General features: G+C 40.7%; 1 protein-coding gene across 1 annotated transcript; it reads right to left on the bottom strand.

Annotated features, from left to right (window-relative positions):
- Positions 1-113: 113 nt before the first annotated feature.
- Positions 114-25,359, bottom strand: LOC139562438 (brorin-like). Its single transcript, XM_071380155.1, has 4 exons — positions 25,032-25,359; positions 15,244-16,007; positions 13,449-13,578; positions 114-1,017 (listed from the first exon to the last, which is right to left on the bottom strand). Exons 2-4 carry the CDS (start codon positions 15,925-15,927, stop codon positions 866-868), a joined length of 966 nt encoding a protein of 321 aa, XP_071236256.1. The 5' UTR covers positions 15,928-16,007; positions 25,032-25,359; the 3' UTR covers positions 114-865.
- Between the last annotated feature and the right edge of the window lie 1,691 nt (positions 25,360-27,050).

The raw sequence follows: 27,050 nt of genomic DNA, 5'->3' as shown, positions 1-27,050 counted from the left end.
TTGTTGTTCGTATGTATAAGTTTGTATCTGGAGTTGGGGAAAAAAATGTTACAATTGAAAAAATATATATATTATACTTTTTTAATGTATTTGGTTCAAGAAATTGATTGATATTATCATACAAGCACCTACAGCGCACAGGTTGCTGTTTATTTTAAACATGAATACATAATACAAAGAGAACCGCTTACAAAAAGCACATAAAATCAAAACACATTGAAATTGCAAAACACATATAACCAAATCACAAAACAGTCATGTCATTTCTTACATTTCTTCACTAAGTTATTTTCAAAATTACGTACAATTTTCAAATTGAAACCTTACAAGTTTTACCCATTGTTTTACTTCAGGTGGTGCATCGTGTAAGAATGACACCCCCTGTCAGTAGGCTATGGTTTCTACCTCCATGAAACACAGACAGTAAGGATTCTATACATTCCATTATGTTTATTTGACCTCTAACCCCAACACATTGCAGTTTAATAAAATGCAGTGGCTATAAAAAATATGTTTTGGCTAGTTTTTCTCCATAAATAATTCAGTACATAGATAAATAGATATTCTGTATATGGATTCAAACTCTTCATATAAAGCTTGATTTAATAATACATGTGATTGTAAATGCAGAAATCATACGGTCTGGGGGATGACCCTGATGTCTGGTATAGACTGGGTGAAGGCTGCGTTCAGTTAGCCAGGTTAAACTAGACTGAACGCTGCACTCAACATTTGTTTGCGCTCACCAGCGTTCAGTCTGGTTTAATCAGGCTAGCGTTGAGTTGCGTGCTGGCTGACATGGACACGGCGGGAGCACCTATGGCCCCATAGCCCCTGCCCCCATACCCACTGTCAGGGCCAGTCTCTAGCTCACCTGGCAATCGTTCTTGCTGCAGGTAGCCTGATGCTCGATCTGCCACGTGCCCACTTCATAGGTGCAGTAGCAGATTGTACACTCATCAATCTTGACCTCGCGCCCAGCTGGGATCACTTGTGTGTCTGCATAACAGTTTGGCCCTGGCAAAAGAAGAATCAAGGTAACTGTTAAAGTGGTGTCAGACAATCTCAATGATCTTGTATACAGTCAATCCAAGAGCTGGTCTACCCTGAAAAATAGCTTAGTGGGATTGTGGATGGAGTGGATGTGCTGGCTAAAGCCGTCGGCATGCTTTGGTTCGGCTGGCGCCTAGCCAAACTCGGCTGGGCAAACCGAACAAGTGTGCTCGCATACTCCCTTAAAATATCTTTGTTGAAAAATGAGAAAAAAAGCTTCAGTAGTACTGTTTGTCCATCTTGAGATCCCGTAGACAGTATACGCGTCCTCAAAATAGTAATAGATAACTCAATAAATATTTCATTAATTTTGACGTTTTTGCTGAGCAGATCTTAGTTGCGCAATTTTACATGTAACTAAGCTGTTTGGTGCAGTATTTCTCAGGTGAATTTTTTTTTCATGAAAACAAGTTGTCTCTCGTTGAATGACACAAACACTTCATTGAAGAATCGCTACTGTTGCCGATTTTGGCTTGCTCACTGAAAAAAATGTATGAACAACCAAAAAAATACTTGCTGAAGACCAAAACGAACAAAAACGTCAACAAATGTCGTCATAATACAGAGTTCCAGTCAAAAGTTTGGACACACCTACTCATTCAAGGGTTTTTCTTTATTTTGACTATTTTATACATTGTAGAATAATATTGAAGACATCAAAACTATCGCTACTGTTTAACAATCACGCCAATACAAATCGGTAAGAACACTGGACAGTTGAGATGCCGACACCCAGCTGTGTTAGAATTCCACCCACTCCAACAACAGTCCCACTGAGCTGTTTTTCATGGTGCCGAACCCCTGAACAGGTTGTAAAAGGGAAGACATGCCCAAATTCATTACCCTTCATTGGATTGTCTCTCTGATGAAAAATAATGTTACTAATGCACATATGATCAAAAACATTTCAACACCATGTTTAAATCAGACATACAACTTTGTAAAACATCAGTATTCAATTAATAAATGCAGTTGCACTGAAATGTAAAATCTCGGTTCATCAATTTTTAGTTACATGTAACCTACATTATAACCTACTTAGCTCTGGTTCCCAGTATGAAACGTTGGCCATTGTCTCAAGAAGCTCCATTTTTCTTCCACAACTGGCTAGAAATATATTCACATAAATCATCCCTTATCGTTCAAGCAGCACGGACCCAAATACCCATTCCTGGAGCTGCAGCCACAACATGACATACAGCTGCAGGCAATGGTTTCTCCTTAAAAAAAAAACATGAGCTCGAGCAACACTATTCTGGTATTAAGATGCTGCTCCCACTGATAAGTTGTGCGTCTTTCAGCTGAAGCAAAGGAATCTTCACTGGACAGAAGCACCGAGGAGAGGCCTGCCGGCGCATCAATCTATAGTGAACAGTTTGCTGGGGCTGTCAAAATGGGAGCACTCGCACATTTATAACTCTAGATGAAGACTGAAGAAACCCTCCCTGAATAACAACTCACCACATGTCCCGTCTTCTGTCGCAATTGAGTCATTAATAACATTAAGCAAAATATTTCCTCGAGGATAGTCTTAACAAAATGATTGAGACAAACTGGTAAATAATGTGTGACGTGTGATGCTCTAAAGAGGTATACCTCACCCCAATACAAACCAGGAGAAATGTTGCTATGGAGCCAAGACTTGAGCGACAGACAGCCTGTCATCCATTTGTGGACAGAATGATTAGCATGTCACTCAATCCTACTAATGTATGCACCCATTATGTGCCTCTCTGCTGTGCTTACTCATTGCTGTCCCCCTTTCTTTCTGCTTATCACACGAACGCCCATCTTTTAGTCGCCACGGCTTCATTAACACAACATCTCTCTTCTCTCTGACAATAGAAAGTGTTTTGATCCGATAACATTAAAATGGGCCTCAACAGAGCATTATCCACCGTTAATAACCTCAAGCATCAGACTATATCAGAAAACACAAATGGACAGTCCAAAATGTGATCGTGTAATAGGTACTGAAAACTGAGCAGGTGGGCTGAATGTGAAAGAAACAGCCATTAGCACCTGTGGCTCAACGCTACTGGTGGTAGGCGAGAGATATAAATAAATCAGGGACACATCCTTATACTGTACACATCCTTAATGCTCCACTTTACTGGCTCTGAGAGTTGAGGTAAGGGAAATAGCAGAATAGTGAGAAATCACTTCCCGTAATGTAGTTCTTTAGTACGTATGCATTATGAATGCAGCAAAATGCCTTGGCTTTGTGGAAATGGTCATCGAAATTGTTTGGGTGTGAAGAAGCCTTCAGAGCAGTGATTTTTCTATGCTGTGAATCATTTACTTCCCAACATGTTGCACTAGAATGAGTGTGCCGTCTTGAATATGTGCTGCCACATTATTCTGGAACAGTCAATGGTGTAAGACAGTGCCAGGTTTTACCTTCTGTGACGCAGCACACCTTCTATGTTAGGTTTTAGTGTTTATCTAGTAGTAGAGCATTTTCCATTCATGTTTATCTCACAAGCTGTCATTGTCTGTGTTTCCATGGCTTTCTTATCCCAATCCATTATATCATCAGACACAGTAAAACAAATAAGCTAAAGCAAAGGCGCCTGAAATAAACCTACAAAATATTTCCATCGTAATAGTCTTGCAAATAGTCTAATAGAGTCTGCGGGGAGCATTATTGAAATCAAAAGAGCAAAATGTTGCACGGTTGAATGGTTATGGACATCTGAGCTTTTGCATTTAATGAGTAGGAGTAATAGCATCGAGAATGGAAACCATTGCTTTCCTTCATAATCAAGGGTGGTCGAGAGCTGCTTCGAAAGTGGGAAATCAATGCAGTCTAATATCCCCACCACCATATATGTCTCCCACCCCTGCCATTTTGAAAGTGCTCTTAAATATATTTTTACAGCATCTCCAAACCTCTTCAATGAATATTTTTACCAATACCTCCCTCATTTTAAATGAGAGAGTTGCTGTTCCCCCTAGCGACCAGGCTTCTTCCTCTTGTGTTTTGCCGTTTGAAAGGGTTTTGGCTACGGTTTCGACTGTTTATTACAACCTCCTCAGATGAGTGTCGACCCCAATGTCTGAGCCTTTGAGAGCACCACTTGTTTCCTTAAGTGTTGCCAAGGCAATGGTCTGCACGAGAAAACTCCAGAAGGAGGGGCTACCAGTACCACCACTGAGGCATTGAGGACAGAGGGATTTAGAGTCAGTAAAGTCAACTACTGGATTCTTGGAAGCAGCAGGAAACTTACAGAAGGGATGCTGAATTTCCTTAGCATACTTTTAATCCATTGTGTAGACTGGTATAATTGAATTTGTGCACAAAACATGTGCATGGAATCTTTAGAAGTATTGAGAAAGGTTGTTTTTGTCTTTCTTCCACAATTCAATTGACTGCACCTGTGCATGCATTCTGCCATCTGTATTTTACTTGTTATGTGAAACCAAATATGATGTGATGATTGTATCTTCATGATAGATTACCCTGGTTCAATGAACAGGTAAAAACCTAATGTGAACCTGTTTGAATCTCACAAAGTTGCAATGTCACAGATGTTCTTTGATATTCATGAACAACTGCCTGGGTTGGATGCTAGCGATATCTCTCACTTTCATCTGTACCCCTGGGTCTTCCTCAAGTGTCTCTTTGCGTACAGCATGAGCAACACACCTGAGACACGTTGCTCTCGCTGACGATCACAAATGATTTTGCATGCCTGAAAAGGACAAAATGATCTCTCTGCATAATAGATGAAGGTATCAAACTTCCCAACACGTAGGTTTTTTACAATGTTAATACAATGCCTACTATCATAATTCATTATAGTAATGTAATGTATGTGAAAATGAGATAAAAGAATGACAGCCTTACTGCTATGACTTGTTATTTGGCCAACTTCTATTTCTCAGATGTTCTTCTTAAAACATAATTTATATTGAAGTAAGGACATCTACTGTAATCTACTGACCCAAGTACAAGGTATTTTCCACAATTAGACAATCTTTTTTTGTGAGTCTCCCATCCTGTCTGCGACATGATGGCCATTAGCAATGAGAGGTGCTTTGATGTCATACTTCAGATGCATGGAGCGCTCAGGAGGTTGCAACAGCTGTTTCCCCCTTAGACAACATCTGTATGTGGGCCTGGCACTCCTACGATACAGTGAAAAACTTAAGAGACTACCTGAGTCAAACTTATTGGAGAATGGGTAAGCTGTTTAAGTTTGGTAGAGCTATAATCAACATTGAAGTGGACAGGGACATAAAGATCACTGTAAGCAAAACTCATAGCAAAAGTTGTGTTGTCTACCTACACGTTAACATACAAGGACACATAATGTAAGAAATGTGAATGAGGTGGCAAACCACTGGGCACACACTGTTTAAACAAAGTTGTTTCTCTCTCCTCCTTGTTCACTTGACTTTAAAGGAAATAATTGGTATAAGAATTAGGGTGGAAACTCCCTCTAGCCAATTCCTCCACCAATCCAATGCTTTGAGTTCTGTGGGAAGTAGTGAATGAGTGTACACTTTAGAAGAAAGGAGATCATTATTGGGACGCACCACAGTTTTTTTTTGCATAGTCCCTTAATTAAAACCTCTTGTCACTACAGGGGGTGCTGTTTCAACTTCGACATTTAGCGTTCCCAAATTAAACTGCCTCGTACTCAATTCTTGCTCGTACAATATGCATATTATTATTATTATTGGATAGAAAACACTCTCTAGTTTCTAAAACCGTTTGAATTATTTCTCTGAGTGAAACAGAAGTCATTCTGCAGCTCACTTCCTGTCAAGAAGTGAGATTTCTGAAATTGAGGTCTCTGTTCCAGGGTCGGTTTATAAATTCCCTTATAAGGTATGGGGCTACATGCACTGCATACGCCTTCCCCTAGATGTCAGTAAGCGGTGAGACTTTGAATGGAGCGGATAGCACCATCTGGGGGAGTATAAAACCTCTTGGAACGGAAGTATCGACCTTTTCGACCGGGCGCCTGACGCATGAAGGACATCGGCATGGCTTCTTCAAAAGCTTTCGGTTTAGCAGTTCTTTATCTCCGGCTCTGATTTAATTTGTTTTTTGTCTTAAAAACTTCATAAGGTAGTTAATTTAAACCGACTTATAGCAGTTTATAGCAGTTTATTGCGATTTTCCTGGATTTCTTTGTGATGCACTTTCACGAGTTGGACACCTCTCCAGTGGGTGGCTAACGTTAGCGGCTATTTCGACAGGACAAGAGGACATCTTTCAACCCAAAGACCATTGTTCTGGAGAAAGGACACCTTGCCCAAGATTCTGATGGAAGCTCAGCTAATAGTAAGCAGTCTTTATGCTGTTAATTCGTACTTATGTTGACAAATGTCAAATAATAATTCCGCCATGAATTATGGTGCCGTCTCGCTTTAGCGCACGCTGTATTGCGCAGTAACGTTAATTTTAAAAATCTAACACAGCGATTGCATTAAGAACTAATTTATCTTTCATTTGCTGTCCAACTTGTATTTTTTAGTCAAGTTTATGAATAGTTTTCGATTAGAATAGGTGCTTCTCCAAGATGGCGCCGGACAGATTGCTCTAGGTTTTGGCCACTATTCTCATTGTATAACCACGATTTGTGCCGCTAAATATGCACATTTTCGAACATACTCTATATGCATTGTGTAATATGATGTTATAGGACTGTCATCTGAAGAATTCTGAGAAGGTTAGTGAAAAAATTAATACCTTTTGGTGGCTTATACTTATCGCTATGTTTTTGCTTGAATCAATGCTGTTGTGATGTTTGCTATTGTGGTAAGCTAATATAACGTTATATTGTGTTTTCGCTGTAAAACACTTAGAAAATCTGAAATATTGTCTGGATTCACAAGATCTGTGTCTTTCAATTGCTGTACGCTGTGTATTTTTAAGAAATGTTTTATGATGAGTAATTAGGTAATACACGTTGCTCTCTGTAGTTATTCTAGTCGCTTCGGTGAGAGTTGTGATGGTGGCTGCAATGGTAAACTATGATTTATACCTGAAATATGCACATTTTTCTAACAAAACATATGCTATACAATAAATATGTTATCAGACTGTCATCTGATGAAGTTGTTTCTTGGTTAGTGGCTATTTATATCTTTATTTGGTCGAATTTGTGATAGCTACTGATGGAGTAAAAAACTGGTGGAGTAAAAAAAGTGGTGTCTTTTGCTAACGTGGTTAGCTAATAGATTTACATATTGTGTCTTCCCTGTAAAACATTTTAAAAATCAGAAATGATGGCTGGATTCACAAGATGTGTATCTTTCATCTGGTGTCTTGGACTAGTGATTTAATGATATTTAGATGCTAGTATTTACTTGTGACGCTATGCTAGGCTATGCTAGTCAGCTTTTTTACTGTGGGGGGTGCTCCCAGATCCGGGATGAGTACCAGGTAAAAGTTAAAGCAGCTGGTTGCGCAACATTAACAGAGACGTATGAGAAAAAGGTTAACTTCTCAGCTTGATTCAGATATAAGTGGCCTTTACAAGGGCTGACAATTGCCCTCTTACAGACTCCAGAAAACGAGTAACATTTATTTTTGTTACAAGACCGTGTAAATGTAGCCTAGACTATGAAACACAATGAAACAATGAAGACACCTAAACCCATGTTGAGACCCATGTAAAAAATCTACTGACCCAAGTACTTCTCAATGGTGTCACACCCTGATCTGTTTCACCTGTGTGCTTGTCTCCACCCCCTCCAGGTGTCGCCCATCTTCCCCATTATCCCTTGTGTATTTATACCTGTGTTCTCTGTTTGTCTGTTACCAGTTCGTTTTGTTCTTTCATACCTACCAGCATTTTTCCCTGCTCTTGCCTGTTTTCCTGCTCCTGTTTCTAGTCCTTCCTGGGTTTTGACCGTTCTGCCTGCCCTGACCCTGAGACTGCCTGCCATTCTGGACCATTTATACCTTCTCTGGATTATTGACCCCTGCCTGCCTTGACCTGTTGATTGCCTGCCCCTGTTGTCAGGAATAAACTTTTGTTTCTTCAACGCTGTCTGCATCTGGGTCTTACCTCCAACGTGATAAATGGAGCCATGACAAAATGTGTGTTATGTACAGTCAAGTACCACTTTACATTTTTACAGTGCTACTCTAAAACGGGGGGAAATTGAAATGTGGTAATCTTATGGTAATAGAGGGACTTATGGTTCCCGCAGTGTTAGACTTAAAACAAATCATCCAGCGATCATACACTGTTTACCAGGGGGCAGGGCTACCGATGTTAAGGCTAATCTGAAGATGGTGCTGGCTAAAGCTAAAACTGGCGAGTGTAGAGAGTATAGAGATATTGTTATCCACGTCGGCACCAACGATGTTAGGATGAAACAGTCAGAGGTCACCAAGCGCAACATAGCTTCAGCGTGTAAATCAGCTAGAAAGATGTGTCGGCATCGAGTAATTGTCTCTGGCCCCCTCCCAGTTAGGGGGAGTGATGAGCTCTACAGCAGTCTCACAACTCAATTGCTGGTTGAAAACTGTTTTCTGCCCCTCCCAAAAGATAGAATTTGTAGAAAATTGGCCCTCTTTCTGGGACTCACCCACAAACAGGACCAAGCCTGACCTGCTGAGGAGTGACGGACTCCATCCTAGCTGGAGGGGTGCTCTCATCTTATCTACCAACATAGACATGGCTCTAACTCCTCTAGCTCCACAATGAAATAGGGTGCAGGCCAGGCAGCCAGCTTAGTGGAGTCTGCCACTAGCACAGTCAGTGTAGTCAGCTCAGCTATCCCCATTGAGACCGTGTCTGTGCCTCGACCTAGGTTGGGCAAAACTAAACATGGCGGTGTTCGCCTTAGCAATCTCACTAGGATAAAGACCTCCTCTATTCCTGCCATTATTGAAAGAGATTGTGAAACCTCACATCTCAAAATAGGGCTACTTAATGTTAGATCCCTCACTTCAAAGGCAGTTATAGTCAATGAACTAATCACTGATCATAATCTTGATGTGATTGGCCTGACTGAAACATGGCTTAAGCCTGATGAATTTACTGTGTTAAATGAGACCTCACCTCCTGGTTACACTAGTGACCATATCCCCCGTGCGTCCCGCAAAGGCGGAGGTGTTGCTAACATTTACGATAGCAAATTTCAATTTACAAAAACAAAAATGACGTTTTCGTCTTTTGAGCTTCTAGTCATGAAATCTATGCAGCCTACTCAATCACTTTTTATAGCTACTGTTTACAGGCCTCCTGGGCCATATACAGCATTCTTCACTGAGTTCCCTGAATTCCTATCGGACCTTGTAGTCATAGCAGATAATATTCAAATTTGGTGATTTTAATATTCACATGGAAAAGTCCACAGACCCACTCCAAAAGGCTTTCGGAGGCATCATCGACTCAGTGGGTTTTGTCCAACATGTCTCTGGACCTACTCACTGTCACAGTCATACTCTGGACCTAGTTTTGTCCCATGGAATAAATGTTGTGGATCTTAATGTTTTTCCTTATAATCCTGGACTATCGGACCACCATTTTATTACATTTGCAATCGCAACAAATAATCTGCTCAGACCCCAACCAAGGAGCATCAAAATTCTCGTGCTATAAATGATAAATTCTCAGACAACACAAAGATTTCTTGATGCCCTTCCAGACTCCCTCTGCCTACCCAAGGACGTCAGAGGACAAAAAGCAGTTAGCCACCTAACTGAGGAACTCAATTTAACCTTGCGCAATACCCAAGATGCAGTTGCACCCCTAAAAACGAAAAACATTTGTCATAAGAAACTAGCTCCCTGGTATACAGAAAATACCCGAGCTCTGAAGCAAGCTTCCAGAAAATTGGAACGGAAATGGCGCCACACCAAACTGGAAGTCTTCCCGACTAGCTTGGAAAGACAGTACCGTGCAGGATCGAAGAGCCCTCACTGCTGCTCGATCATCCTATTTTTCCAACTTAATTGAGGAAAATAAGAACAATCCGAAATGTATTTTTGATACTGTCGCAAAGCTAACTAAAAAGCAGCATTCCCCAAGTGAGGATGGCTTTCACTTCAGCAGTAATAAATTCATGAACTTCTTTGAGGAAAAGATCATGATCATTAGAAAGCAAATTACGGACTCCTCTTTAAATCTGCTTATTCCTCCAAAGCTCAGTTGTCCTGAGTCTGCACAACTCTGCCAGGACCTAGGATCAAGAGAGACACTCAAGTGTTTCAGTACTATATCTCTTGACACAATGATGAAAATAATCATGGCCTCTAAACCTTCAAGCTGCATACTGGACCCTATTCCAACTAAACTACTGAAAGAGCTGCTTCCTGTGCTTGGCCCTCCTATGTTGAACATAATAAACGGCTCTCTATCCACCGGATGTGTACCAAACTCACTAAAAGTAGCAGTAATAAAGCCTCTCTTGAAAAAGCCAAACCTTGACCCAGAAAATATCAAAAACTATCGGCCTATATCGAATCTTCCATTCCTCTCAAAAAAAATTGAAAAAGCTGTTGCGCAGCGACTCACTGCCTTCCTGAAGACAAACAATGTATACAAAATGCTTCAGTCTGGTTTTAGACCCCATCATAGCAAACTTTTTACTTTTAAACTCGGACAAAACAGAGATGCTTGTTCTAGGTCCCAAGAAACAAAGAGATATTCTGTTGAATCTGACAATTAATCGTGATGGTTGTAAAGTCATCTCAAATAAAACTGTGAAGAACCTCGGCGTTACTCTGGACCCTGATCTCTCTTTTGACGAACATATCAAGACTGTTTTCAAGGACAGCTTTTTTCCATCTATGTAACATTGCAAAAATCAGAAACTTTCTGTCCAAAAATGATGCAGAAAAATGTATCCATGCTTTTGTTACTTCTTGGTCAGACTACTGCAATGCTCTACTTTCCGGCTACCCGGATAAAGCACTAAATAAACTTCAGTTAGTGCTAAATACGGCTGCTAGAATCCTGACAAGAACCAAAAAATTTGATCATATTACTCCAGTGCTAGCCTCCCTACACTGGCTTCCTGTTAAGGCAAGGGCTGATTTCAAGGTTTTACTGCTAACCTACAAAGCATTACATGGGCTTGCTCCTACCTATCTTTCCGATTTGGTCCAGCCGTACATACCTACACGTACGCTACTATCACAAGACGCAGGCCTCCTAATTGTCCCTAGAATTTCTAAGCAAACAGCTGGAGGCAGGGCTTTCTCCTATAGAGCTCCATTTTTATGGAATGGTCTGCTTACTCATGTGAGAGACGCAGACTCGGTCTCAAGCTTTAAGTCTTTACTGAAGACTCATCTCTTCAGTGGGTCATATGATTGAGTGTAGTCTGGCCCAGGAGTGTGAAGGAGAACGGAAAGGCTCTGGAGCAACGAACCGCCCTTGCTGTCTCTGCCTGGCCGGTTCCCCTCTCTCCACTGGGATTCTCTGCCTCTAACCCTATTACAGCGGCTGAGTCACTGGTTTACTGGTGCTCTTTCATGCCGTCCCTAGGAGGGGTGCGTCACTTGAGTGGGTTGAGTCACTGACGTGATCTTCCTGTCCGGGTTGGCGCCCCCCCTTGGGTTGTGCCGTGGCGGAGATCTTTGTGGGCTATACTCGGCCTTGTCTCAGGATGGTAAGTTGGTGGTTGAAGATATCCCTCTAGTGGTGTGGGGGCTGTGCTTTGGCAAAGTGGGTGGGGTTATATTCTTCCTGTTTGGCCCTGTCCGGGGGTATCATCGGATGGGGCCACAGTGTCTCCTGACCCCTCCTGTCTCAGCCTCCAGTATTTCTGCTGCAGTAGTTTATGTGTCGGGGGGCTAGGGTCAGTTTGTTATATCTGGAGTACTTCTCCTGTCTTATTCGATGTCCTGTGTGAATTTAAGTATGCTCTCTCTTTCTCTCTTTCTTTCTCTCTCTCGGAGGACCTGAGCCCTAGGACCATGCCTCAGGACTACCTGGCATGATGACTCCTTGCTGTCCCCAGTCCACCTGGCCGTGCTGCTGCTCCAGTTTCAACTGTTCTGCCTGTGGCTATGGAACCCTGACCTGTTCACCGGACGTGCTACCTGTCCCAGACCTGCTGTTTCAACTCTCTAGAGACAGCAGGAGCGGTAGAGATACTCTTAATGATCGGCTATGAAAAGCCAACTGACATTTACTCCTGAGGTGCTGACTTGCTGCACCCTCGACAACTACTGTGATTATTATTATTTGACCATGCTGGTCATTTATGAACATTTGAACATCTTGGCCATGTTCTGTTATAATCTCCACCTGGCACAGCCAGAAGAGGACTGGCCACCCCTCATAGCCTGGTTCCTCTCTAGGTTTCTTCCTAGGTTTTGGCCTTTCTAGGGAGTTTTTCCTAGCCACTGTGCTTCTACACCTGCATTGCTTGCTGTTGGGGTTTTAGGCTGGGTTTCTGTACAGCACTTTGAGATATCAGCTGATGTAAGAAGGGCTATATAAATACATTTGATTTGATTTGACTGAAGCTGGCCTTAATTAATTTTAAAACCACAACACTACAAAGCTCTTATTGCCTGAATGGGCGCATAGATTTGTTTGGATCTTTGATATACATGGACACCACATACAGTATGCCATATTTCTCCAAGTGCAGGTATTCCTAAACATCTCTAGAGAAAGAGAGAGCACTACTGCTGAAGAGACAGGATGCACATGTATGCAAAAATAGCTATTGAAAAATTATAACTATCAATTAAATGTATTTAAGAAAACAATACAGTACTAATATTAAATGGTGGTATTTCACAAGTGAAGATGATAAAGGTATTACTTTCTGTTGGTATCAGTTTTTGTGTGTTTGCAGCAATAGATATTTCATTTCATGTTGATTGCGTTTCCCTTGTTTGTGGTACAGCATCGCTTTAGGAGGCCGAGATATGTTCGAGATACATATCACCAGTCATCATTATTTTTGCTGAACGAGGCAACGTTGCTGACATTGCCATGTTGCGTTAGAGTCACGCCATGAAAAACAAGGGGACACAACCTAGGACATGCTGTCTAAAATCATCTGAAGCAACTTCAGATAATCCACAGTGAGCCAGAGAAGCACTCCTATAAAACAGTGCAATGCTTTCAAATCAGAAGGTTCTCACCCTAACCCAGGATTCCCAAACCTTGATTCGCCTTTTATTCACACCAGCATATTGTGGCAACTTACCAGGAGCATCTGTTCACATTAGAAACAAATAGGTCTGGGTAATAAAGAGGCATTCCCACTATCATATGAATTAATAGCACTGCAACAAACTATGATGAGGCATGGTTTTTTCTGGGCAATCATGTATGATTTCGCAAAGACACACACTCAAATTCAAATGGTAAATGAAATGGCTCAGTGCTGCATGTGTGCATGCTGTGTGTTCCGTATTACGGAAACGTAAGTGTTTTGAGACAAGCTTGATCACTCACCGGTCTTACAGATGGGGCAGCACTGATCAGGCTCATACTCTGGATCCACACACTCTGTTTGAGGGCATGCTGACACAGAGCACAACACCTCTCCACTCCCCTCACAGCGACACTTCTCACACGGAGACACCTGGGGGCAGAGGGAGAAAGACTATTTGTACATCTCTTTCATGTAAGCACTCACTCACTCACTCGCTCACAGACACACTCACACACACACCAGACACACACACACATGTCTGGCCCGCTAGCCAACACAATGACATTGAACATCGAAGAGTCAGCCACAAAGCTTAGAACACAGGAAGTTCCCGATCTTACAGAACTTCATTGGAAATAAATACTTTATTTGAAGGAGAGGAGAAATGAACTTCAGTGCGCAATCAACCGAAAATGGGGAAATCAATGTGCTGATTGTGTGCTCAGTGGGTAACAGATAGAAGCTTCCAAGTGTATTGCTTTGTGAACAAGAGAGAACAGTTTGTTTGTTTAATGGAGCTTTCCATTTCTGAAAGTATTGGAGAAAAACAGATCCGACAGACTGTCTGATGCAGCTTCTGTCGACACTACGCCTTCAACCAGGTCACCCCCCTCGACTGGAGATGTTACCGCTGTAGGTTTTAGTCTGACGGCACCCGTGGCCATGTGAGCCTTTCCTTTTAATCAGAGACCATAGGTTAATCCTAACAGCATGGATCAAGTTGATTGCAGAGCGTCTCGTGCTTTGGCCTGGCACTCCACTGTGAAAAACGGCAAGAGAGACGCCACTTACTGTACCACCGCAGAACACAGCAATCAACCAGAAGGCTCTGCCTGTTGCTTTGTTTCAAATCCCATAGGCAGGCATCCACAGAGGATAGTGCTATTTACTCTAGTGGAAGTCGGTATCTCTCTCTCTTTCTCTTTTCTTTCTCTGATCTCTGTCTGTCTCTCTCTCCCCGCAGACTTCTCCCAGGAGAGTAACAAGCTGTGCCTCTCAATACAGAGCTGCTTGTATCACTCTGCGTTAGCAGAAATAAATCCCCATATTAGACCTAACCTCTTGGTGTGACCCTCCAGTGCTAGCACAAAGGGACGCATTATACAGCCACATATAATACATTTTTGATCAAATATAGAATAGAAAGCTGATGGTATAGTAAATCAAGAGATAAGACCTTTTGAGGTCTCCTGAGCTTGGCTTGAAATAGATAACTCCACAAAAACTAGCGAGTGTATCAAGATAAGAATATCAAGGGGGGAAAAAAACACTCTTAAGCTTAAACAGTACTATTCAATTCAGCAGAGCCAAGTAAAATTCAAGCTTTGTGTGAATCAAATAAATGCAGACTTTTAAATGTGCTTGGCTGCTTTTTTGCCTGCTGCACTGGTATAGCCCTCACGATGAAGCCAGCATACAACTGGCAGGCTATCAACAGTTTCCCTGATGAAGGTCTACTGAGACTGAAACGTTCGTAACAAGATACATTCAATCTGTGGCGCATGTAGATCGCCAGTGTTCTGGAGCTTCTTTTCAATTCAGAGGTTGATCTCGTGAAGCACAGCCTGTCGAAGAAACCCTTTTTAAGACACTGAAATGAAACCGCACCGTGAAATATGCTGCCTAAGGATTGGTGTGTCAACATCACATGGGTTGTATTCATGTAGCCAAACGTTTCGCAATGGATAACAAACACAAACGTTTCTTATTGGACACGTTGAGGCAATCCCTTCCCTTTTTTGGCATGTTGGCTTTTTTTGGGTTCCTAGAGAATACGACCCTGTAAATCTTTAAAGACCTCATTTCCAGACTCACCTTAAATTCTTGTAGCGTTGTGTAGACTTTTCCCCTGAACTCACAGTAGTTCTTCTTCTCCTTGCACTCTGGACAGCACTGGCTGGTGTCCACCCGGACGCAGCGAGGGTGAACTTTGGGACATTCAGGCTTGGCACACAGGGGTCCCTCGTCCGTGCAGAGGCAAGGGCACGTGGAGGGCCCCGGAGTAAATTTCTCCCCGATGGCAAACACAAAGCCACTCTCATCAATGCAGCCCTTCCCCCTGTAATCTGGATATGCGTACTCGTCGATAGCGTCAAGAGAGAGGTTTGTTTCACTTGTGGGGCCCTCGTCTACCCGACTCAGGCCCCCCTCTTGCTCTTCCCACAACTCCTGTGATGATGCCTTCCCACCCTTGGATCCACCACGTTTCTGGGAGCTGGAGTTCGTCCTGGATTTGTTGACAGACGTTCTATTGCTGACCCCTCTGTTAGCCTCCAGGCCCATGAAGCTGATCTCCTTCAGCTGTTGTTGGGTGCTGTAACTGAGCGCCCCCTCCGAGGCCTGCTGCTTGTCATACTTGTCCTCTCTGGCCTGGGTCAGGACGCGCTCAAAGCGTTCCCGGCTCACCAACAAGTCTGCCACGGGATTACACTGAGTACTGGTCATGAGAAACCACATAACAAACAGGACTTCCGCTGTCATGGCAACAGAGTGCAGCATCTCTCCCCACCACCTGCAAGGTGGGATGACACCTTGGCTTCACATAACACACTTCACATCTCCGGTGTGAGCCAGTCCATCTGGAAAAAGAGAATGAAACCAGAATTAATTATTTGACAGGATTGTCACATTTAGTATAGACATTGATATTGTCTCCTAGCCTGGTCCAAAATCAGTTGGATAGATGCGGTGAAGAGGTCAATGGAACGCAGACCGTGGGGGATAGAAGAAGGATGCCAGATGACGCACATTTCAATAAATCTGATCTAACAAAGTGAATATGAACATGTATTGGAGTTGACATCCATACAGCATTATACTCTGATGTTTACCTTAACATAGTGTGAAATACACATATAAATAATAGACTAAAGCTGTGTTCAAATACTCATACTAACCATACTAACCGTACTATTTGTGACGTGAATTAAGTATATAGTATGCTTATTGGTCATAGTATGGATATAGTTAATATGCCAAAAGGTCCCAGATGTCGCACTAAATTCTCCAATATATAAAGCATACATGCAGAGGACACTATTTCTGTACTTTAGGGCCCATAATGCAATTCTTCAGGAAATGGGCGTGGCTTCACATCGTTTTCAGATTTGAAGAAAATTGCGAAAAATATACAGCCGAAGTACGAGAGCGGATACAAATGAATTGCTTTAACCTATTATGACAAATGTTAAGAAAATGTTGATCAATGTAATAAAGTAATGACTTTTCAAATAAGTTACCTTACACATTCTGTTGGCTGACAATTTGTTAGCTACGCTGTCCTTACGAACCACATACCGGTATGTTAGCTAGCTACCTAACGTTAGTTGGCTACTTATACATCAAACTTACCAGTATATTAACTACAGGCTATCTAACTAACTACTCAAAGCTTATTAAAATGAACTACTAGTATATAATATGTAGTATATACTCACTAAATATGTAGTATACGGTATGTTAGTATGGGTATTCGAACCAAGCTTAAATGTAGGCTAATTTTGCAGGGGGGCAATAAGAAGATTCAGGATCTTTCCCCCATGCGTATACATGGCATTTACATTGTTTTGGTCGAGTTCCATCGACCTCTTTATGCATCTAGAACCAACTCCTCCGGTCGTTGTCATAGCCAAACATAGGAGATGGCTATACAGCATAAACAGATATGACTAATTGTCTCCATGTTAGCCCCAATAATGGTAAGAATTCAGATTTTTTTTATTGCAATGTCTGATCCTATCAAAGAAACACCTCACATGACAAAGAAAAACCCTATTTCCTTGGACTGTATTGATTTGGCCTGTGTCAGGAAATCAATAGGTTTTCTTACATTAACGCTTCCTTGCATCAAATACATCCAGCAGAGATAGACTGAGGAGAAAATGGCTAAAAAAAATTACTTGAATCTAACACTCTCACTCCCAACTCAGAACAAAGGAAAAATAATCAATGGATACCAGTTCAAATAAATCTGAGAACTGTATACAGGGAGAAATTGATTATCTTCAGGAAGAATGAATTTACTGTAGCTTGAAGAAATTACCAGACCAACTTAGATCAGTGAACAGTGTTATACAGAACAATGAAATGAAGTGTGTCTTTATACAGTATATTCTATAACTTTGGCTCCTGTTTTGTGCAGTGGTCTCAACCTCCAGGCAGGGCCACCAAACTGCGACTTACGGATCTGATGTACCCCGCTGGCCAGGAGTTTGAGACCACTAATGTAAAGGGAATAAAAATGAAGCCTTTGGATTCATTATTTATATTTGTCAAACAATGGCCATATCTACCAAATGCAGTAATCATAATCTACCAAGTTCAGTAATCAAACAATGGTTGAGTCATGACAGTGTTCGGTTGTCATAACAGACACCAACTGTCATGACTATTTGCTGTTTTACATTTTCTATGACATTATCATGACACCACCACCCTAGGTAAGTACAGTGCCTTCACAAAGTATTCATACCCTTTTACTTATTATTTTGTTATGTTACAGCCTGAATTCAAAATGGATTCAATATTTTAAAAATTCAATAATCTACACCTAATATCCCATAATGACAAAGTGAAATAATCTATTCAGAAATGTTTGCTAATTTATTGAATATATTATTTACATAAATATTCACACTCCTGAGTCAATACTTTGTAGAAGCACCTTTGGCAGCGATTACAGCTGTGAGTCTTTCTGGGTTGTGAGTCTCTAAGAGCTTTCCACACCTAGATTGTGCAACATTTGCCCATTATTATTTTCTAAATTCTTTAAGCCCTATAAATTGGTAGTTGATCATTGCTAGACAACCATTTACAGGTCTTGCCATAGATTTTCAAATAGATTGAAGTCAAAACTGTAACTCAGCCACTCAGGAAGATTCGCTATCTTCTCGGTAAGCAACTCCAGTGTAGATTTGGCCTTTTGTTTTAGGTTATTGTCCTGCTGAAAGGTGATATCATCTCCCAGTGTCTGGTGGAAATCAGACTGAACCAAGTTTTTCTCTAGGATTTTGCCTGTGCTTAGCACCATTACATTTATTTTTTATCCTGAAATACTCCCCAGTACGTAACAATTACAAGCATACTCATAACATGATGCAGCCACCACTAAGCTTGAAAATATGGAGTGCTACTCATTAATGTGTTGTATTGGATTTTCCCCAAACATAACACTTTGTATTCAGGACAAAAAGTGAATTGCTTTGCCACATTTTTTGCAGTATTACTTTAATGCCTGTCGTGGAAAATTGCAAGATTATATTATAATGCTTGTATTGCATTATAATGGTTGTTTTTTTCGACAGAATAGAATATTCTGTTAACTATTGTGTGTGTGTGTTCTACTGAGGATGGGCCTCTATGAGATAACACTGACAGAGGAGATTTACGATGTCTTTGGGTGATAAAACCTAAAGAGCATTCCAGAGAACATGAGCTAATGGTTCTGTTCTATTCCGTACCAGGGAGAGACGGTTCCAGTTTGGAGTAGGAGGGCCCGACACTGGTTTTTACAGTGAAAACTGTTGACACAGCAGTAACTGTCTGATATGTTTTATAGATATCTTTCATACAAATCTTCACCTTTGTGAACTGTTCCTAAGATCTGTGGCTCGTCATGTAGGTTGTATCTTGGCTATAAAAGATCTTTGTACTTTTCTGTTGGTACTTTTCAATGGTTCATTAGAGATAGCGCATCATTGAAAGTCAAAAAGGCTATTGCAAAGCTCTTATTATTAAAGATGTAGTTTAAGTATAACTGACTGGTGTGTGAAGTTTGTAACTCTCCTCATTTGGTAAAGCAGAAATATGCCACCACATACCTTGTCGCAAACAGGATGCATGTTTCTGAATATTTTTTATTATGTACAGGCGTCCTTCTTTTCACTCTGTCAGTTAGGTTAGTATTGTGGAGCAACTAAAATGTTGTTGATCCATCCTCAGTTTTCTCCTATCACAGCAATTTAACTCTGCAACTGTTTTAAACTCACCACTGGCCTCATGGTGAAATTTCTGAGTGGTTTCTTACTGAGTTAGGAAGGATGTCTGTATCTTTGTAGTGACTGGTTGTATTGATACACCATCCAACGTGTAATTAATAACTTCACCATGCTCAAATGGATATTCAATGTCTGTTTTTTTCATTTGTACCCATCTACCAATATGTGCCCTTTGCAAGTCATTGGAACACCATGGTCTTTGTAGTTGAATCTGTGTTTGTAATTCACTGCTCGACTGAGGGACCTAACAGATAATTATATATGTGGGGTAAAGAGAGGAAGTAGTCCTTCAAAAATCATGTTAATCAATATTATTGCACACAGAGTGAGTCCACGCAACTTATTAAGCAATTTCTTACTCCTGAATGTATTTAGCCTTGCCATAACAAAGGGGTTGAATACTTATTGACTTTAAACATTTCAGCATTTCCTTTTTTAATTAATTTGTTAACATTTTCACAAACATAATTCCACTTTGACATTATGGGGTATTGGGGAAAAAGTCAAGGCGAGTGAGTACTTCCAGCTTGTGCGAGATGGAACAGCCCATAGACACAGGAGCCAATCTCCTGTTTCTGCAGTATTCAAGCACACCTCCTAGACAGGACGTTAGTCTATCACAGGTCCTTACCGCCATCGGGTCCCATTTTTATAGTCCTTGGTATGACTCATCCAGGGATCTATCTCCCAACCTTCCAATATCAGGGTGGACACTCTATCCACAATGCCATAGAGTTGGTCCTAGGACGGACGTCAATTACTGCATTGAGTTGATGAGGTCATGTCGATGACACCCCGTATGCAATGTCTTGTGACAGAGACGAAGAAACGTTTTGTTTCATTACTAATCAATCTATTTGATTCACCGAACTATCATAATATGCTATTTATTTTTTGAGATGTAATGCCTTCCTGTGTTTTGTTTCGACACTGCAGTGGAATGGATGTGTCTATCTTTGTGTAAAAAGGTGAGATTTCGCTGTATTGACTTTGACCTAACAATGAGCCGTAGACATGTAGCGGGACCCATTTAAAAAGAGTCCATGCAGTATTGATTAAAATGTCAACTCCACTGGCACTGAATTAGCTTTCAACAGAGTAGCTGCAACTACCGTTTCCTAATTAGGATTCTCATGAAAGAATAGAAGCTGTATAAATACTTTAAGCTTTCCCTGAGCAAGTCAGTCTTTAAAAAAATGCTGTATGGTAATATAAAGGGAACAAGAAACATATGTTATCAGTAACAACATAAAAAATGTCATTTCTTAGGATATACCACACTAATAAATGGATGGGCCTGTCCTGGCACCTCAGGGAAGTATATAGTGAGATAAGGGCTGTGGTGAATTCAAATTCAATTCCAAACATAAATTGAAAGTCACTTCATGTGTAGGCTCAACACCACAGCCCTAGACATCCAGCCTTTGGACGTGGTTACTTCAAAATCTGCATTTAAAACAATGATAATTTTGCAATGCCCGAAAACTATTCCAATCTATTCACAGAACATACTTGAATTGAAAACGAGTGGTGTGGTATGCTAGTGGCGTTTGGTATTTGTGAGGTGATTCTGTTCTGTTAAATTGTTGTGTATGAGCCAAGAGGCAAAATCCAAGAAGCAAGGCTGAGACTGGGCTCTGAGAGGTGGCAGAACAGGGTGCATACCGATAGTGCCGCAGCAGACAGAGCCAGTGGTTCATTAGTGAAAGAACATAATTTGGCTCTATTTGCCGTAACCTAAAAGCTGCTAGTGCCTGGCTGTGACAGTCCCACTGCTACTGCTGTTGCCTGCTAGCTGTCCTCTTTCCCTCCTACTAGACTCTGCATTGTCCTCAGGCTAACCATCAACCATCATCTTCTTGGTTCATAGTGGCTCTAGTCAGCTTTATGTTCATCTTTCTTTTTCTCATATTGTTTTTCTCTTATTGCCTTTTATCTGCTAGTGCATGTGGAAGTATATTGCATATGTGGAAATAATCCCAATGATTATCTAACAGTGGTAATTAGTTATTTCTGTATAACACAGTACAACAATAGTGGTTGTATGAGCGCAGAATGAATGGTTTATTGATCCCTGTCTGGCTGACAGAAGACTTTCAATGTTTCCAGTGACATTTAAAGGTGTACTGCTCTACTGGTTTAGAATCAATGAACAGGTTTTGTGTTTTGAGGAGAGCAGGTTTAGGCTAGTTGTTACTGTTGACATAGTTGTAATTCAGTCGAGGTTCAGTCGAGGTTGTCTTCACATCTCAAAATGCCTATCTGACTGAACAATGCAATGTCTGACTGAACAATGCAATGTCTCAGCAACATTTAATCGGGGGCTCGGCAAAATTTCATCTGGCTATGCTATTTAAGAGTGTGAAACTGCCAGGTTCAATAACATTTAACGAGACACTGAAATTGTGACATATGTTATATTATAGTCTTATTCATCAAGGAAGGCTACATCAACTTAACGAGACTACCGGTCAAAAGTTTTAGAACACCTACTCATTCAAGGGTTTTTCTTTATTTTTACTATTTTCTACATTCTAGAATAATAGCGACGACATCAAATCTATGAAATAACACATATGGAATCATGTAGTAACCAAAAAAGTGTTAAACAAATCAACATTTATTTTATAGTTGAGATTCTTCAAATAGCCACCCTTTGCCTTGATGAAAGCTTTGCACAGTCTTGGCATTCTCTCAACCAGCTTCATGAGGTAGTCACCTGGAATGCATTTCAATTAACAGGTGTGCCTTCTTAAAAGTTCATTTGTGGAATTTCTTTCCTTCTTAATGCGTTTGAGCCAGTCAGTTGTGTTGTGACAAGGTAGTGGGGATGGTATACAGAAGATAGCCCTATTTGATAAAAGACCAAGTCCATATTATGGCAAGAACAGCTGAAATAAGCAAAAAGGAAACGACAGTCCATCGTTACTTTAACACATGAAGGTCAGTCAATACTGAACATTTCAAGAACTTTGAACGTTTCTTCAAGAGCAGTCGCAAAAACCATCAAGCGCTATGATGAAACTGGTTCTCTTGAGGACCGCCACAGGAATGGGAGACCCAGAGTTACCTCTGCTGCAGAGGATAAATTCATTAGAGTTACCAGCCTCAGAAATTACAGCCCAAATAAATGCTTCACAGAGTTCAAGTAACAGACACATCTCAACATCAACTGTCCAGAGGAGACTGGGGGTGCTTTGCTGGTGACACTGTCTCTGATTTATTTAGAATTCAAGGCACACTTTAACCAGCATGGCTACCACAGCCTTCTGCAGCAATATGCCATCCCATCTAGTTTGGGCTTAGCGGGACTATCATTTGTTTTTCAACAGGACAATGACCCAACACACCTTCAGGCTGCGTAAGGGCTATTTTACCAAGGAGAGGGATGGAGTGCTGCATCAGTTGACCTGGCCTCCACAATCCCCCGACCTCAACCACATTAAGATGGTTTGGGATGAGTTGGACCACAGAGTGAAGGAAAAGCAGCCAACACGTGCTCAGCATATGTGGGATCTCCTTCAAGACTGTTGGAAAAGCATTCCAGGTGAAGCTGGTTGAGAGAATGCCAAGAGTGTTCAAAGCTGTCATCAAGGCAAAGGGTGGTTATTTGAAGAATTTCAAATTTAAAACATATTTTGATTTGTTTAACACTTGTTTGTTTTTTTACATGATTCCATATGTGTTATTTCATAGTTTTGATGTCTTCACTATCATTCTACAATGTAGAAAATAGTAAAAATAAAGAAAAACCCTTGAATGAGTAGGTGTTCTAAAACTTCTGACCGATGGTGTCTAATAAAATGCCAGTTTTACATTGAGTGAAGACTGTATAGTTGTTGCTTATAGACTAATGTATAATATTTTAATTGGACTGGTTTGGCAAGGGCTGGCCAATACAGATGATTTAGATTTAAAGGACGACTGCTCAAATGAGCACTTTTGGAGACCTGATCTTTCTCATCCTTCCTTCCTTCTTTGTTGAGAGCCTAGGGTTGTTCCATGGCTGATTGCTCTAATGCTCTTGTGGGTCCAACACATCTATGAAGGGTCAATCTCTTATTCTTGAGTGGAGTTCTCACTTCATGCCGAAATCTTCTGGGGGAAATCAGCGAATAATGACCACAATCGTTTATTCATGATTATCATCTCTACGCTATGCTGTTCAGCCTCCTTTGTTAGGGAGGGTCTGCTAAATGATCAAATGTAGTCTTATGCAAATTACAAATTGTAGTGGGGTCTGCCCTTAACTCCGAGGTTGGATATCACCAGCAGTTTATAACAGACCATAGCAGAGTAAACTGGGAAGAGAATATCTGGCTGAAGCATTTCCTATTTTATGGCTCCTTACACAGTCATGTACAACAACACATTTGATGTACAACAACACATTTGCACCAATGGTTGTGATACAATTGATATTTTTGTGATACAACAGAGAGCTTGACTGCAACAAAAAATATATATGTATATATATGCACAATGCTTGTGAATTTATTTTTGTGCAGAAGAACTGTCAACTGTATCACAGTCGTATCAGCTGTACAATTTGAGCGTGTACAGGGCCATTCATTGACTTAGCAACTGTGTGCTAGAGGTCACCTATCACATCAGCAATGAAACCCCATTCACACGACTAATGTCAAGACCAGTTCAACTCCCACACTGGGCTTACACTGGTTGAATCAACGTTGTTTCCAGACGTCGCACCAATGTGGAATAGACTTTGAATCGATGTCTATGCCCAGTGGGCCATCATGTAGTCGACAACCAAAATCCCCCAATTAAAGCTAAGCTGCTGTTAAAGGGAAAGGCAGTATTCTCTTAAGGCTTATACTAAACTCTATTACAACTATAACACAGACACACAATTTTTCAGAACGGATTGTTTGAGAGATATTTACTAAGCACACTGACCTATCAGTTGTTAATGAGCATATGAGGTTTCTATGGTTCATACCTTTCAATATGACTTGATGACAAATGATGCATGTGATAGGAGAATACAATGTTTTATATTGCAATTGCTTATTTCAAGAAGTGCATTTGCAGTATGATCAAATGGATTGTGCTTAGTCTTAACGTCCCCACCTCAACATGTTCATTCAGTTTCCAGCACCTGTTACAGCGCTATAGCCTCGGCTATTAAATGCACTTCAGAGATTGCCAGATATCTCAAAAAAAGGAGGCACGATTGTTATTTCGCAGCGAATTCGCATTGTTGTCCAATTCAACATATAATAAAACCTTCCACTATTCTGATTATAGCGGCATACACATTTAGTTTATTCGACTGGTCGTCAGATTAGAGCGCAACAGCCTTTGAATGGTTTTATTATGTTATTAGTACCTCACCGGTTTCCAATCTGTCCAGATATGCATGCACATTTAACGTGCATTTACTACCTTTAAATCCATTCTGTATACTATAGATGTCAGGGGCGTGATGCTGTGAATCATCCGATATTTACGCAACTATCTCCTATTGAACAAAGTCAATTGGTGTGAATGAAGCCACATTATTTCATATTGTATTCATTGGTGGGGTATACACCTGCATAAATTGCGAACCAATTGAAAGTGGCAGATAATATAAATGCGTATTACCTGTAAGCTTCTGAGTGTGTCCTTTATCCGTTTGGCTGACGGTTAGGTTGAGGTAGAAGTCGAAGCTTTTTTATTGCAGGCTATAAGCTGCCCACGGTAACAACATATCACTATAGAGGCAGAGAAACGGTCGTATACAAGCCTACAACAAACCAATAATACAAATACTTTTGCAAACACTGATCTTGTAGCTTAGTTCCCAATAAGGATGCTTGATTGTCTAGATGTGTCTTGCACAACTTACGGTCTTCCTTTCTACGTACAGTATAACAGCTGTTCTGTCGTTCGTTCGATACACTGTGAGACGAGTGAGGCGCCAATGCTCTCCCTGAGCTACATTGGCACTTTTTTGGTATGGGTGACCAAAAAAACATTAGGGTCCTTACGTCACATAGTCATGGGGTCAATGAAATAGGAGCGTGGACTTGACCACTAGAAGGGCTATGTATGGCTTCTTTATGGAGAATTAAACAAATAAAGCATGAGTGGACTCTGTGAAGACCCTCGGGTTAACTAACCAACCAAGATATTGTTTTTAGTAGGTTATCCTGTTCTTTGAGGGTCCTTCATGTAATGTTTCACCACAGTCATTTCATTTGGCTGATATGAGAAAAAGCATTGTGAACTGAGACTGTGCCCAGACAGATCAAAGCCCAAGTCAAAGAACACGCACACACACACACACACACACCCCTCATAAACTTTAGGACCCCATACCTTTTTACCACAATAAAAAATAATATAATTCATAACACTTTTCAGTACCATAATTAAGCTATTTGGTCAATGTCTTACTCGATGCTCACTCTCGGAAAATCTAGGAAATGATCAGAGTATGGTGCATATATGTCACAGAGTAACACTGCAGAGTGATTAAGCTCTTCAAATCTTTTTCATTCCCAACACTGTGGGTACTACATTAATATAATTGATTATTTAGAGTCATTCCATGCCCCTTTACTTTCCCCTGTGACAGGGCCAGAAGGGAAATCATTACTATAGCATTAAACAAACGTCTGTGAACTCCTAACTGCCCAGGGCACACAGCCCAGCACCACTGTTGGCTGTTGCTGCAGTTACACTTCACCTAAGGTTGAAATGTCTTTACTTACTGTCATTACACTTCCATTCCCTAACTATTGATTATATCCAACAGCATTTTAGACTTGAACGGAGTAATCCACTATTTGGAAATGTAAGTCCATGGTATGTATTTCTTGGGTTCTTAGGGGGTTGGATTGTGAGCACAGGGAAATGATGAATCTTTCATGTTATAAAAAATCTGGTTTAATACAGTGCCTTCAGAAAGTATTTATACCCCTTGACCTATTCCACATTTTGTTTGTGTTACACCCTGAACTCAAAATGGATAAATATACAGTACCAGTCAAAAGTTTTGACACACCTACTCATTCAAGGGTCTTTCTTTATTTGGACTATTTTCTACATTGTAGATTCTTTAAAGTAGCCTTTGCCTTGATGACAGCTTTTTTGTTTGTTTTGTTTAACACTTTTTTGGTGACTACTGTACATGATTCCATATGTGTTATTTCATAGTTTTGATGTCTTCACTATTATTCAACAATGTAGAAAATAGTAAAAATAAAGAAAAACCCTTGACTGGTACGATATATTTTTTCTCTCGCACATCTACACACAATAACCCATAATGACAAAGTAAAAACGTATTTATAAATGTTAGCAAATTTATTGAAAATTAAATATAGAATTATCTAATTTACCTAAGTACTTACACCCCTGAGTCAATACATGTTAGATTCACCTTTGTCAGTGATTACAGCTGTGAGTCTTCTGGGTACATCTCTAAGAGCTTTCCACACCTGGATTGTACAATATTTGCCCTTTATTCTTTTCAAAATTCTTCAAGCTCTGTCAAATTGGTTGTTGATCATTGCAAGACAACCATTTTCAAGTCTTGCCATAGATTTTCAAGCAGACTTAAGTCAAAACGGCCACTCAGGAACATTCACTGTCTTTTTGGTAAGCAACTCCAGTGTA

Source organism: Salvelinus alpinus, chromosome 32, assembly GCF_045679555.1.
Source record: "Salvelinus alpinus chromosome 32, SLU_Salpinus.1, whole genome shotgun sequence".
Lineage (NCBI taxonomy): Eukaryota > Metazoa > Chordata > Actinopteri > Salmoniformes > Salmonidae > Salvelinus > Salvelinus alpinus.
The sequence above is the reverse complement of the archived record's forward strand: the minus strand, read 5'-3'. Positions and strand labels throughout refer to the sequence as shown.

Bases quoted from the DNA above. Each gene is read 5' to 3' on its own strand.
- LOC139562438 (XM_071380155.1), bottom strand. From the start codon at position 15,927: ATGCTGCACTCTGTTGCCATGACAGCGGAAGTCCTGTTTGTTATGTGG. The intron at 13,579-15,243 runs GTGAGTCTGGAA...CTCTGCCCCCAG, and splicing joins CAACGCTACAAGAATTTAAG to GTGTCTCCGTGTGAGAAGTG. The intron at 1,018-13,448 runs GTGAGTGATCAA...TTCTTTTGCCAG, and splicing joins CTGCCCCATCTGTAAGACCG to GGCCAAACTGTTATGCAGAC.